Source organism: Manduca sexta, chromosome 19, assembly GCF_014839805.1.
Source record: "Manduca sexta isolate Smith_Timp_Sample1 chromosome 19, JHU_Msex_v1.0, whole genome shotgun sequence".
NCBI lineage: Eukaryota > Metazoa > Arthropoda > Insecta > Lepidoptera > Sphingidae > Manduca > Manduca sexta.
In genome coordinates this window covers 3,466,659-3,482,078 of record NC_051133.1, presented here as the reverse complement: position 1 = coordinate 3,482,078, position 15,420 = coordinate 3,466,659, and the positions used below count along the sequence as shown (strand labels likewise).

The following is a 15,420-nucleotide window of genomic DNA, read 5'->3' as shown; positions in this document are numbered from 1 at the left end:
AGGGCTGATATTATAAAAATTCATAGTACTTTTAGTAATAAAGGGAGATTGAACTATGTTAGTAAGGGGTCCCCATTAATCACGTGAGGCTCGAAGGGGGGGGGGGGGGTCGGAAATAAAATCACGAAATATCATTAGGAGGGGAGAAGGAGGGAGTAATGAGATGACGTGTATTTATTTTTCGTTGATCGCGCGATTTAATTTAAAAATTTCAATATACTTTGTACCAAAAAAAAATACACGTCATTTTGGGTAGGGGGGTAGTCTAAATCCTCACCCCATATCACGAGGGGGGAGTAGGGGATTAAAAAGCCACTACAAACATCACGTGATTAATGGTCGACCCCTAAGTACATTAAGAACCAAATTGCACCCAAGACTCCCTCTCTGATATTACAGAAGAACAGGAGAGCCATGATAGTCCGTAAATATAAAATAGTATTAGAACGTGAATGTTGATGTGCAGCGCGCGAACGCGGACCAGTTCACGGGCGTGGGCATCAAGGTGTCGTTCACGGGCGGCGAGGGGGACATGCGCGAGATGAACCAGCTGTCGGGCGGACAGAAGTCGCTGGTGGCGCTGGCGCTCATCTTCGCCCATACAGAAGTGCGACCCCGCCCCGTTCTACCTCTTCGACGAGATCGACCAGGTCAGTATGCATTTATGTCTCTTCGGCCTCGGCACGACTGCAGTGCCTAGGTTTCGGGCTTCATCTTCGAAACGGGGAAAGTGATATCGTATCCTTCTACTCAACATCAGCCCGTAGTTTGAAATTTGTGTCCGATATGGCGATAGGCTGGACCCCTGTCACGTCATAGGATGGAATACATTCGAAAAGTGGATGCGTTAGTTGCCCCTCTGTTTACCTTTTCGGGGATCAAAAAGGTGTGAGTTCGTATGTTAAATATGTTTATTTAGGATCTTAAAACTTCAGTTTCTTGAGTACCACGATCACTAACTTACCATTATTATTGAATTCAGGCTCTCGACGCCCAACACAGAAAGGCCATCGCCAACATGATACACGAGCTATCCACGTCCGCCCAGTTCATCACAACCACCTTCAGGCCGGAGCTGCTGGAGCATGCGCACAAGTTCTACGGCGTGAAGTTCCGCAACAAAGTGTCGCACGTGGAGTGCGTGTCGCAGGAGGAGGCGAGGGACTTCGTCGAGGACAGCGCCACGCATGCGTAATGCACTGCGGTATATGTAACGCTACGGCCGAACTGAATCAACTCATTGCTATCATCCCATCAAACCCAAAAATTAACAAAGGCGTCCTATTGGAATGACAAATGAAATACAACACGAACGTGTTGTTTGATTGTGATTGGTCGAGAGGCCGACGCGCGATTCACGTGATGGCCTCTCGACCAATTACAATGAAATGATATGGAATCTCGTGTCGTGTTCGTTATACATTCTACGAGGGCAGAATAGTTTGTTTTTTGTGTTTACAGATTTTGATTTATTTGTTTTGTTGTTGGTATGGATTCGGTGAGTGATTTGACTCGTTCATTGATTTCAAAAGTAAAAACTTGCTGATCACATTAGAGAAAATATCGACCAGTGTTGAACGCTGGATGTTATATTTCATGGAAAAAAATATCAGTTGACTTATAGACATAATAGGTCACGTGACTACATAAGCGCTACTGATCCCATCTAATTATTATTTCTGAATAAAATTAAAATTATTTTTTTCGTACCCGTGATGATTTCTTAGAATTCCTTTTTGTATTCAAGATATGCGATAATTTAATAGTTTAAAGAAAGAACGTTAAACAACAAAAACTTTTCGCATCATATAAAAAACGAGGCCTTGTTCAAAATACAATCGGCACTTAGTCAATTGTAAAAGAAATTTTTAGTAGTAAATTAGATATTGTATCTAAAATTAAGCTACTTTAACAAATAGTTATATCCTCTTGTAAGTTCTGTAAGGTGGAACACCAAAAGATTGACCTTAGGTGGTGCTTACACTAGCGAATTTCCCGTGAAAATTTCGTTCTCGTTTTGTCGAATTTATTCAAACATTTTCAATGTCATTAAAGTTTTGAATTCTTATTTATAGTTATTCTTATTTAGGGATGTAACTTTTATGTTATTTTTTTTTTTTTATTAAAGCCACTTGAATAATTCTTGAACTTGAATAATTCGATTACAAATGTCTTACTTCAGGATCTACGGGCTGTGCCAATAATAATACCTTGTGGTTGCTATGATTCTACATACTCTACATTCTAAAAAATTACATGGATCGTTGAGGTATTACTAATATTTTAAAAGCGCAACTTTGTCAATATTTTGTTGGATGTTAATGTAAACGTAGAAATAGCTGAACAGATTTTGACAAAATTCAGCCAAATCCAAAATCCCTCGATTAACTAATGAGCTACTGTTTATCCTGGAACTTAGCTCTCTTGGAAAATAATGAATTTTATAATGATTTTTTAATAGATGACTTTAAGGGGCCGACGTCGTATAGGTAGCGCTATAAGTCACTACAGTTTTTTAGGGACTTTTGTAATAGGAAAGGCTTTTCAGGCGAGAAACTCGCTAGTGTAGTTGTGCCCTTAAGTTAACTAGTACAACTGATTTGGACATTTTAGAAATTTTATATTTGTTTTTAATGGACTTAGATTTGTTAAGCTAGATTTATATTTTAGATAACCTTAAGTAATTTGTAAGTTGCAAAATAAAAGGAAACATTGTGCAAATTTTTCAAAATTTTATAAATGAAATTTAAGGTTTTGAGAGTATTACGAAACACAATGTTTTCTTGTATTTATCGTGTTGGATGATTAATGATTGTTTATTTAGGGAAGCTACTGTTGGTTATAATGTGGAATGGTGCAGATTCTATGATGTATGACAATTATTAGTATAAAAATTCGTTTTTAATAAAACGTTTTCTTTAGTATGTGTTTTATTTAGTTAGTTGTGTGTAGGGTTGATCAAATTACCAAAATAGTCTCCCATATAGCTAAAATTAATTATAAAGTGTATTTTTTACAAAATTATAATCGCGATGGATAAAATTAAAACACAGCGATAAAGTAACGTATTTATAAATCTATATATATATATAAAAGAAAGTGGTGTTAGTTACACTATTTATAACTCAAGAACGGATGAACCGATTTGGCTGAAAATTGATGGAGAGGTAGCTTAGAACCAGGAAACGGACCTAGGATACTTTTTAACCTTATGACATAAGACGTGGTATAAGAAAGCAAAATTTGGTATGGAGATAGTATAAGACCTTGGGAAAGTTATAGGCTATTATCTCGGGAAAATATATAGTGGGACTTTTATCCCGGAAAACTCCTTCACGCAGGCGAAGTCGCGAGCAAAAACTAGTTATATATAAAGTACGTATCTAGACGGGAAGCAGTGTTTCGAAATTTATCTCGATATTTATCGATTTATATTCGAAGTTGATGTCGAGAAGCAATTTGGAATATGAAATGTAAAGAATATAGCGATAGAGTACAGAAAGTGAAGCAATGGGAGGAAATAATAAATATGTTTACCGAGCAGAATGTGTCAGAATGTTGATCAAAATTTGTGTCTATTCCAGTAATTGTTCTTCAAATTTTGCTAAGCAAATAATCAAAAGATGCAGATGACATACGCGTATATGACATATGCAACACTGCGCGTTTGCGCGGAGAAATCTGCATGGTGATGCAGATCTGCACTCCTGCATCTCGCTCTCATACGGAGCAACCACGCGAGTGGCCCCGTTTCCACGCACCCCGCAGCGTGGAGCGAGGCAGTGTTGAACCGCCTTAGTGTTAGAGGGTCGCTTCCAAGTTCCGATTACACAGTATAATTAGGGGAATACCTCACATGAGTACATAGCAATAACTAGTTTTTTCACATGGTTACTAAGTCAATAATATATTTATTTTAAGTAGCTTCCGCTAGATGTCGCTATATAATTTACACATTTAACTGCATTGCGATGTCAACATTCTCGCGTGTTTCGTTAGGGTTTGGTGTGTTTGTTTACAGTATAATAGCTCAAAAAGGTTGCGAGTCTCGCTGACACGGAACCGTTCTTATTTGAACTTCCTCCACAAACTAGTTTTTAGCCTTGGCTTAATATTAGCGGAGGGAAACCTCAGATGGGTTGGTTCACGTTATTTTTTGTAGACTCCTCAGGAGTATTATTAGAATTAGTAAATAGTTAAACTTAACTTAGAGCCAGAGTGTTGCCAATGACTTGCATCGGTTGTACTTGCAAAATCGCGAACCAGAGCTTACAAGTACGTCCGCCTTAAGGCGAATGCGTTCGTGTCTCCGCCGCAATTTTTTCGCTAGATGGCATTTAAGTCACAAAAAGTCACATTTTTTATAATTACGTCCAAAATACTTTGTTTCTAGAAAAATGTTTGCTATATGCTAGAGGTACATACTATGCTTCAATTTATCTATATACTAGCTTTTGCCCGCGGCTCCGCCCGCGTTATAAAGTTTTTCGGGCTAAAGTTTTCCGTTATAAAAGTCACGCTATATATTTTCCCGGGAGCCTATGTTCTTCCCAGGGTCTCAAACTGTCTCCATACCAAATTTTATCCTAATACGTTAGGTAGTTTGTTTTATGATATATTTTTGTAGAACTTTTTAAGAGGAACAATCCCGTCATACATTATTGTTGCATAACTTTAACCGTTTACGCAGCGCACGCAACAGAAGCTCTCAAAACTAATAAATTGTCCCGTTTTTGCATCATGTTTCATTACTGCTCCGCTCCTATTGGTCATAGCGTGACGATATATAACCTATAGCACTCCAGGAACAAAGGGCTATCCAACACAAAAATATTTTTTCAGTTCTAACCGGTAGTTCCTGAGATTAGCGATTACTGCTCCGCTCCTATTGGGCATAGCGTGATGATATATATAGCCTATAGCATTCCAGGAACAAAGGGCTATCCAACACAAAAAGAATTATTCAGTTCAAACTCCTAGTTTCTGAGATTAGCCATTACTGCTCTGCTCCTATTGGTCATAGCGTGATGATATATAGCCTATAGCACTTCACGAACAAAGGGCTATCCAATACAAAATGATTTTTTTAGTTCGAACCGGTAGTTCCTGAGATTAGCCATTACTGCTCTGCTCCTATTGGGTATAGCGTGATGATATATAGCCTATAGCACCCCACGAACAAAGGGCTATCCAATGCAAAAATATTTTTTCAGTTCGAACCGGTAGTTCCTGAGATTAGCGCGTTCAAACAAACAAACAAACTCTTCAGCTTTATATAATAATAATATATAGATTTATTTTACTTCATCATAACGAATATCTGAGAATAGTACCGTTTAAGTTAGCTGAAGCAGAAAAATCGGTATTTCGTGTATACGCACACATATCGAAAGTTATTTTTATATAGGACCACTAGATGGTACTAAGGCAGAAAACATATTTCAATCATCTTTGTTGGTGCATATTTGTAATGGATAATGAAAAATTGGGAATAAATAGTTTAAAATACAGTTTTTTATAGCTTGGCAAAAAAGTGAAATGGAACTAATCCTTTATTTTATGGCTGGCCACATTATCACATTTTTGACGTTTGTGAAGTTTAATAAATTGTGTCGGTATTTTCGTTTTTATTAAAATTTAATACTAAATACTAATACTTTTCGCGATAGAAAATGAATAAGCCGCGAATAATAAGTTCCATGAGAAAAAATATTTATAAAACTTTTACCGACGATGTCGACAATTTTTACCAAAGAACCGCTGATATGACTGGTAAGTAGAAGTTTATTTTGTAAATTTAACTGTACTTTATAAGTTTTGATGAGTCTGGAGTGATTCTTACTTCTTGCACCAAAGCGTTTTTAATACATAGATACCTACGTTGCCTGAGCTCAATATTGGCAAGAAGAAAGTAAGGTAATTGCCCGACATTTACGTAGTCAACCTCCAACCACTGTCGCGGCTAGTCGGCTTACAACTTTTAGTATTTTGATAATAAAATGCCTTCCTGTGTTTTTAGATGATGTACAAATTATACTTTAACTGTGGATTAAAAAAATGTTTTACTTCATACGTTAGTAATAAGTATACACTATTAACTTATTTTTTAACTAATAAATGCATTTTATTCGACTGTCGTGGCGACGGCGGTCAACGCTCGTGACGTATCAATGCGAGCTGTAACTGTCGATGTATATATATCCTTTTCTAACGAACGTATGCCTAATCTTTGTATTCCTTCTTCGAGCCAATTTGTAATTTATATGAATAGGTATGTGACTATAGTGAATAGTGCGCCGTTTTTATGTGCAATATTGTTAGTATATGACGCGTCTATTTGTAAAACGTCATTGACTTGCACAATTTTTTTTCTATATTTTACAATATTATTATCAAGCCCGTAGGTAATGTTTACATTCATGATACAGAATTATTTTAGATTGTCCACGCCATCTCGAGATACTTGTATCAATAATTATAATGAAAAATTACTAATGGAGGTGTAGTGTAGGTAGGTAGGTAGGTAGAGGTAGAGTGGTAAGGGTTCTACCTCTTACCTTACTACTGTGATTTAAATCCCATTGAGCTTATATGGGGCATAGCAAAATAGAAGCAGCTCATATTGTAGAAAATATTAATATTAAAGTAATGAAATGATTCATTCAAAGTACAGTTTTAACAATAATTTACAAATTAATGTTCATTTATTATCCAAATCAAAAGTAATTATTTTTTGTTAAAGGAAGCATATGTGAGTGCATTTCAAGACATAACCGAAGATGATTGGAAAAACTCATGTCAATATGTAAGAAAAATTTAAATTGAGTATTACAAGAGAGAGCATACCCTGTAAGAGGATATTGAAAGAATTGTAATAAATCCTAAAGATGACAGTAGTAGTTCTTCAGAATCACAGGATGACTGTCCAGCCAGCTCCAGTCATGAAAATATGGACATTGATTTTACTGAAATACAATATTTGGAAGAAAGTTTTTGGTTTTATTTGTTTTTAAGTAAAATGCCACAATTCTGAAATGATTTCTCAAACTTATGACATACCCTAATTAAATTCGAATACAATAGCATGTGATTTACCAGATTATAGTTTTGTATTTTTATTATAGAATCACATTTGTCTGGCTAATGTTACAAAAGTAACACTATGTACAAATTATATTATACAATAAATTAAGAATGGGAAGAGTAGTAAATTTTTATTCCTCTTCTCATAGTTTCCAAATGCATGCGGTGGCCGAATCCGTAAATCATTAGCCATGGAACTAGGCTGACCATTGCTACGTACAATAATTTATCGCAAAATAGTTTTTCAGTAACCTTGGTTTCAAAATATTTCATCCATAATGTGGAAGCTTTGTATTAGTTAAAATCTGTAATGTGAGTAGTAATATAGTATATACTTATGTTATTTCCACATTACATTATCAATTCAATTTCAATGTTTAGTCTGCCAAGTAAAAGGTTAATTACAATATTGTCATATAGCAAGTTATCGTAATAAATAGCATAGCATAGTAGTAGTTCACACCACCAGGTATTAATGATTACAAATACAAAACATTTATGTGAAGCATTAATTGTACTTCAATGTGTGGTGGGACCAGCAGTCTTTACCAAGAATGTTACACTTATAATTTAGCTGAGATTTTATGACACCAATCATATTTGAAGCATTCAAAATCCTATCACCCATAAATGGTAACAAAAACCTTGGAATCTCCGGCCTCATGATAATACGACTAACACTATGCCAAGGAGATTAAGGTCTATGGATATTGGATACAATAAATTACCTTGTGCACTGGTGTAATTTTCATTACATGATTCATGCATTCCAATTTTTTTATTTAGTTCCCATGTTGTACTTTTTCTTTCAAATTAGCAAACACAGAGGAATCTCCATCTCTAATAAAATTTAAATAATGGAGACTGCATTTCTTCACTCTTGTTTTTTTTTATTTTAGATTCCATTGCCGTAAACGGCTCTGTAATTTTTTTACAGCAACTAGGTTTTTTTAAATCAATTCCTTTCAATTCATAATATTGTCCTATTGTGAAACAGTATTTATTTTTGAAACCAATAAATAGGCCTTTATTTGTCATTGCTGATAATTCAAGCCTGGAAATAATATTGTCATGAGATATTATGCTAATGTAAAGACGTGAGTAATCTTATAAATAATAATTCACATATTGTGTATGGAACTTACTTAATGATGAATCTAAGTTGTGACCATATGACCTTTTTAACTAGCCCCCTTCCATATAAACAGTAATATATTTAAAAACGTACGTTTCACCATTAAGAATACTCACGGATCATAATTACAAGGCACACAGTCGCACGATGGTCACAAAGTAAGTATTTAGAAACGTGGTATAATTTAATACTATGATATTAATATTATGAAGGTTTGACAACCTTTGAATTGTAAAGGAATTATATTACTTTTATTGAACCAAATAAAAGCATAATAAATATTTATAATTGGACTTAGGTATGTAATTGATTTAAAAATATATATATATATTTTTTTAAGTAGGTACGTTCAATAAATAATACAAACATGTATAAAATTTAACGCCGCAAAAAAACGTCACTTATGTGAATTAGCTTTTCATGGATTGATATGAACCATTAAAAGAAATTATTGTATTTTCAAATTTATCCCATAAGAGGAATCGTCATGATAAAATATTTGACGTAAATTCGCCAAACCATGTGGCTATCCATGACTGTGCCTGGTTCACCCTATCGATTAGGCGATTCGCACACTGCACCGCATTACACAGCGTAATGCGTGAATGCGTGTTCTTAAGCTGCTTGTAAGTATCTCTTTTTGTATTGAAAAACGTGTATTCCAACATACAGAAAACGCATTCATGCGCAGTATTACAGATCACGCGCCTACATGCAGAGAAAAACGCGTCCCCGTGCGTGGTTGCAGGGCGAAATACAGGGTATGGCACACCGAGTTTTGCTGTATGATGCATGCTGCTGTATGGATCTCGATATTGATCGATTTATATTCGAAATCGATGTCGAGAAGCAATTTGGAATATGAAATGTAAAGAATATAGCGATAGAGTACAGAAAGTGAAGCAATGGGAGGAAATAATAAATATGTTTACCGAGCAGGGCCCTTATTCTGTATGATAGTGTAAACGCGTAACGCGGCCGTGTCATGTTATCTTCGAGAAATGTGTGTGGAATGGTATTCTGTAAGCCGAATTTCTATAGTCCTAGACATGATGCGTTGTGTTACGTGCTTGTTACACACTGTCTAAATAACGTGCGGGATAGAGAATAAGGTCCCAGAATGTGTCAGAGTGTTGATCAAAATTTGTGTCTATTCCAGTAATTGCTCTTCGAATTTTGCTTAACAAATAATCAAAAGATGCAGATGACATACGCCTATAATTGAAAAAATTATCTTCATAAATTGTCTTAAATCTAAGTAATTCCGAACAAATCACCCATATATAGATCTTGCTCGTAAAAAGAGATGTACCCAATATCTTCTATAGACTTCGTGAGTGTGTTCTGCATTAATAACCATGTTTATATAGAAAACAATTCTCTGCACTGTACTATTACAACCGCGAGCTGCTGTTAAATGAGGCTCCAGGGCCACCGCATACTATCTGCAGCCCCGCGCGTTTGTGCGGAGAAATCTGCATGGTGATGCAGATCTACACTCCTGCATCTCACTCTCATACGGAGCAACCACGCGAGTGGCCCCGTTTCCACGTACCCCGCAGCGTGAAGCGAGGCAATGTGTGAACCGCCTTAGGGTTAGAGGGTCGCTTCCAAGATTCGATTACACGGTATAATTAGAGGAATACCTCACATGAGTACATAGCAATAACTAGTTTCTTCACATGGTTACTAAGTCAATATATTTATTTTAAGAAGCTTCCGCTAGATGTCGCTATATAATTTACACATTTAACTGCATTGCGATGTCAAGATTCTCGCGGGTTTCGTTAAGGTTTGGAGTGTTTAAGACTCAAAACATGTGATACGATTTGACGTTTGTTGCGTGACCGTTCTTATTTGAATTTCCTCCACAATCTAATCTTTAGCCTTAGCTTAAAATTGGAGGAGGGAAACCTCAGATGGGTCGGTTCACGTTAGTTTTTGCAGACTCCTCTTCAGGAGTTTTATACGAATAGTTAAGCTTAGGAGGGGGTCATACTTGCAAAATCGAGAACCAAGGTTTACAAGTACGTCCGCCTTAAGGCGATACCTCAAGGTCCATTTTCATACATTTTGTTTCACCTTTAATCTGGGTAACTAAACAAGTATTGGCAAGTAAAGAATTTAAATTCACGTCTAGTTAGTAATTAGTTCTCGCAGTTGAAAGAAAAACGTAAAAATAATTAATAATCATGGATATTTCTACCTTTAAAATTTCGTCATATTAAATTTTAAAGGCCGAAATATCGACATTTACGTAGTCAACCTCCAACCACTGTCGCGGCTAGTCGGCTTACAACTTTTAGTATTTTGATAATAAAATGCCTTCCTGTGTTTTTAGATGATGTACAAATTATACTTTAACTGTGGATTAAAAAAATGTTTTACTTCATACGTTAGTAATAAGTATACACTATTAACTTATTTTTTAACTAATAAATGCATTTTATTCGACTGTCGTGGCGACGGCGGTCAACGCTCGTGACGTATCAATGCGAGCTGTAACTGTCGATGTATATATATCCTTTTCTAACGAACGTATGCCTAATCTTTGTATTCCTTCTTCGAGCCAATTTGTAATTTATATGAATAGGTATGTGACTATAGTGAATAGTGCGCCGTTTTTATGTGCAATATTGTTAGTGTATGACGCGTCTATTTGTAAAACGTCATTGACTTGCACAATTTTTTTTCTATATTTTACAATATTATTATCAAGCCCGTAGGTAATGTTTACATTCATGATACAGAATTATTTTAGATTGTCCACGCCATCTCGAGATACTTGTATCAATAATTATAATGAAAAATTACTAATGGAGGTGTAGTGTAGGTAGGTAGGTAGGTAGAGGTAGAGTGGTAAGGGTTCTACCTCTTACCTTACTACTGTGATTTAAATCCCATTGAGCTTATATGGGGCATAGCAAAATAGAAGCAGCTCATATTGTAGAAAATATTAATATTAAAGTAATGAAATGATTCATTCAAAGTACAGTTTTAACAATAATTTACAAATTAATGTTCATTTATTATCCAAATCAAAAGTAATTATTTTTTGTTAAAGGAAGCATATGTGAGTGCATTTCAAGACATAACCGAAGATGATTGGAAAAACTCATGTCAATATGTAAGAAAAATTTAAATTGAGTATTACAAGAGAGAGCATACCCTGTAAGAGGATATTGAAAGAATTGTAATAAATCCTAAAGATGACAGTAGTAGTTCTTCAGAATCACAGGATGACTGTCCAGCCAGCTCCAGTCATGAAAATATGGACATTGATTTTACTGAAATACAATATTTGGAAGAAAGTTTTTGGTTTTATTTGTTTTTAAGTAAAATGCCACAATTCTGAAATGATTTCTCAAACTTATGACATACCCTAATTAAATTCGAATACAATAGCATGTGATTTACCAGATTATAGTTTTGTATTTTTATTATAGAATCACATTTGTCTGGCTAATGTTACAAAAGTAACACTATGTACAAATTATATTATACAATAAATTAAGAATGGGAAGAGTAGTAAATTTTTATTCCTCTTCTCATAGTTTCCAAATGCATGCGGTGGCCGAATCCGTAAATCATTAGCCATGGAACTAGGCTGACCATTGCTACGTACAATAATTTATCGCAAAATAGTTTTTCAGTAACCTTGGTTTCAAAATATTTCATCCATAATGTGGAAGCTTTGTATTAGTTAAAATCTGTAATGTGAGTAGTAATATAGTATATACTTATGTTATTTCCACATTACATTATCAATTCAATTTCAATGTTTAGTCTGCCAAGTAAAAGGTTAATTACAATATTGTCATATAGCAAGTTATCGTAATAAATAGCATAGCATAGTAGTAGTTCACACCACCAGGTATTAATGATTACAAATACAAAACATTTATGTGAAGCATTAATTGTACTTCAATGTGTGGTGGGACCAGCAGTCTTTACCAAGAATGTTACACTTATAATTTAGCTGAGATTTTATGACACCAATCATATTTGAAGCATTCAAAATCCTATCACCCATAAATGGTAACAAAAACCTTGGAATCTCCGGCCTCATGATAATACGACTAACACTATGCCAAGGAGATTAAGGTCTATGGATATTGGATACAATAAATTACCTTGTGCACTGGTGTAATTTTCATTACATGATTCATGCATTCCAATTTTTTTATTTAGTTCCCATGTTGTACTTTTTCTTTCAAATTAGCAAACACAGAGGAATCTCCATCTCTAATAAAATTTAAATAATGGAGACTGCATTTCTTCACTCTTGTTTTTTATTTTAGATTCCATTGCCGTAAACGGCTCTGTAATTTTTTTACAGCAACTAGGTTTTTTAAATCAATTCCTTTCAATTCATAATATTGTCCTATTGTGAAACAGTATTTATTTTTGAAACCAATAAATAGGCCTTTATTTGTCATTGCTGATAATTCAAGCCTGGAAATAATATTGTCATGAGATATTATGCTAATGTAAAGACGTGAGTAATCTTATAAATAATAATTCACATATTGTGTATGGAACTTACTTAATGATGAATCTAAGTTGTGACCATATGACCTTTTAACTAGCCCCCTTCCATATAAACAGTAATATATTTAAAAACGTACGTTTCACCATTAAGAATACTCACGGATCATAATTACAAGGCACACAGTCGCACGATGGTCACAAAGTAAGTATTTAGAAACGTGGTATAATTTAATACTATGATATTAATATTATGAAGGTTTGACAACCTTTGAATTGTAAAGGAATTATATTACTTTTATTGAACCAAATAAAAGCATAATAAATATTTATAATTGGACTTAGGTATGTAATTGATTTAAAAATATATATATATATTTTTTTAAGTAGGTACGTTCAATAAATAATACAAACATGTATAAAATTTAACGCCGCAAAAAAACGTCACTTATGTGAATTAGCTTTTCATGGATTGATATGAACCATTAAAAGAAATTATTGTATTTTCAAATTTATCCCATAAGAGGAATCGTCATGATAAAATATTTGACGTAAATTCGCCAAACCATGTGGCTATCCATGACTGTGCCTGGTTCACCCTATCGATTAGGCGATTCGCACACTGCACCGCATTACACAGCGTAATGCGTGAATGCGTGTTCTTAAGCTGCTTGTAAGTATCTCTTTTTGTATTGAAAAACGTGTATTCCAACATACAGAAAACGCATTCATGCGCAGTATTACAGATCACGCGCCTACATGCAGAGAAAAACGCGTCCCCGTGCGTGGTTGCAGGGCGAAATACAGGGTATGGCACACCGAGTTTTGCTGTATGATGCATGCTGCTGTATGGATCTCGATATTGATCGATTTATATTCGAAATCGATGTCGAGAAGCAATTTGGAATATGAAATGTAAAGAATATAGCGATAGAGTACAGAAAGTGAAGCAATGGGAGGAAATAATAAATATGTTTACCGAGCAGGGCCCTTATTCTGTATGATAGTGTAAACGCGTAACGCGGCCGTGTCATGTTATCTTCGAGAAATGTGTGTGGAATGGTATTCTGTAAGCCGAATTTCTATAGTCCTAGACATGATGCGTTGTGTTACGTGCTTGTTACACACTGTCTAAATAACGTGCGGGATAGAGAATAAGGTCCCAGAATGTGTCAGAGTGTTGATCAAAATTTGTGTCTATTCCAGTAATTGCTCTTCGAATTTTGCTTAACAAATAATCAAAAGATGCAGATGACATACGCCTATAATTGAAAAAATTATCTTCATAAATTGTCTTAAATCTAAGTAATTCCGAACAAATCACCCATATATAGATCTTGCTCGTAAAAAGAGATGTACCCAATATCTTCTATAGACTTCGTGAGTGTGTTCTGCATTAATAACCATGTGTATATAGAAAACAATTCTCTGCACTGTACTATTACAACCGCGACCTGCTGTTAAATGAGGCTCCAGGGCCACCGCATACTATCTGCAGCCCCGCGCGTTTGTGCGGAGAAATCTGCATGGTGATGCAGATCTACACTCCTGCATCTCACTCTCATACGGAGCAACCACGCGAGTGGCCCCGTTTCCACGTACCCCGCAGCGTGAAGCGAGGCAATGTGTGAACCGCCTTAGGGTTAGAGGGTCGCTTCCAAGTTTCGATTACACGGTATAATTAGAGGAATACCTCACATGAGTATATAGCAATAACTAGTTTCTTCACGTGGTTACTAAGTCAATATATTTATTTTAAGAAGCTTCCGCTAGATGTCGCTATATAATTTACACATTTAACTGCATTGCGATATCAAGATTCTCGCGTGTTTCGTTAAGGTTTGGAGTGTTTAAGACTCAAAACATGTGATACGATTTGACGTTTGTTGCGTGACCGTTCTTATTTGAATTTCCTCCATAATCTAATTTTTAGCCTTAGCTTAAAATTGGAGGAGGGAAACCTCAGATGGGTCGGTTCACGTTAGTTTTTGCAGACTCCTCTTCAGGAGTTTTATACGAATAGTTAAGCTTAGAAATGGGTCATACTTGCAAAATCGAGAACCAAGGTTTACAAGTACGTCCGCCTTAAGGTTATAGCTTAAGGTGGTAGCTCAAGGTCCATTTTTCATACATTTTGTTTCACCTTTAATCTGGGTAACTAAACAAGTATTGACAAGTAAAGAATTTAAATTCACGTCTAGTTAGTAATTAGTTCTCGCAGTTGAAAGAAAAACGTAAAAATAATTAATATGCATGGATATTTCGGCCTTTAAAATTTAATACGACGAAATTACTTGTTTAGTTACCCAGATTAAAGGTGAAACAAAATGTATTAAAAATGGACCTTAAGCTATAACCTTAAGATACCAGCGCCAAAAACCAGGGTTCGAAATACTTTCAAGTTTCAAGTATTTTCTTTCTGCATATTAAATTTAATCCTTGTTTCAATTTACATAAGGAGTGTAATTGCGTTTAGTAATAAAGTACTTCAAAAACTTGGTTTCTCGAAATACCAAGTATTTTCTTACGGCATAGGAAATTGATCCAAATTTCCATATAAGTAAAGAGCATAATCGCCGATCGCATTTACAAACAAAGTATTTTAGCACTTGGATTGCCGAAATACTTAAAATCTTTTCTTTCTGCATAGGACATTGATCCGTGAGCCACTATCGATAAAGAGCACAATCGCGTTTATAAATAAAGTACTTCTA

The 15,420-nt window shown here is 35.1% G+C and overlaps 1 protein-coding gene and 1 long non-coding RNA gene across 2 annotated transcripts in view; both read left to right on the top strand.

Annotated features, from left to right (window-relative positions):
- LOC115446187 (structural maintenance of chromosomes protein 3) overlaps positions 1 to 2,921 on the top strand; it is a 29,044-nt gene extending 26,123 nt beyond the window's left edge. Inside the window, 3 exon segments of the mRNA XM_030172753.2 lie at positions 467 to 598; positions 600 to 650; positions 983 to 2,921. Coding sequence (XP_030028613.1) covers positions 467 to 598; positions 600 to 650; positions 983 to 1,195 — 396 coding nt within the window. The 3' untranslated portion in view covers positions 1,196 to 2,921.
- A 2,498-nt stretch (positions 2,922 to 5,419) lies between these two features.
- On the top strand, positions 5,420 to 6,989 carry LOC119189826. Its single transcript, XR_005112633.1, has 2 exons — positions 5,420 to 5,772; positions 6,743 to 6,989. It is a non-coding gene; the product is annotated as an uncharacterized LOC119189826 (long non-coding RNA).
- Positions 6,990 to 15,420: the final 8,431 nt, after the last annotated feature.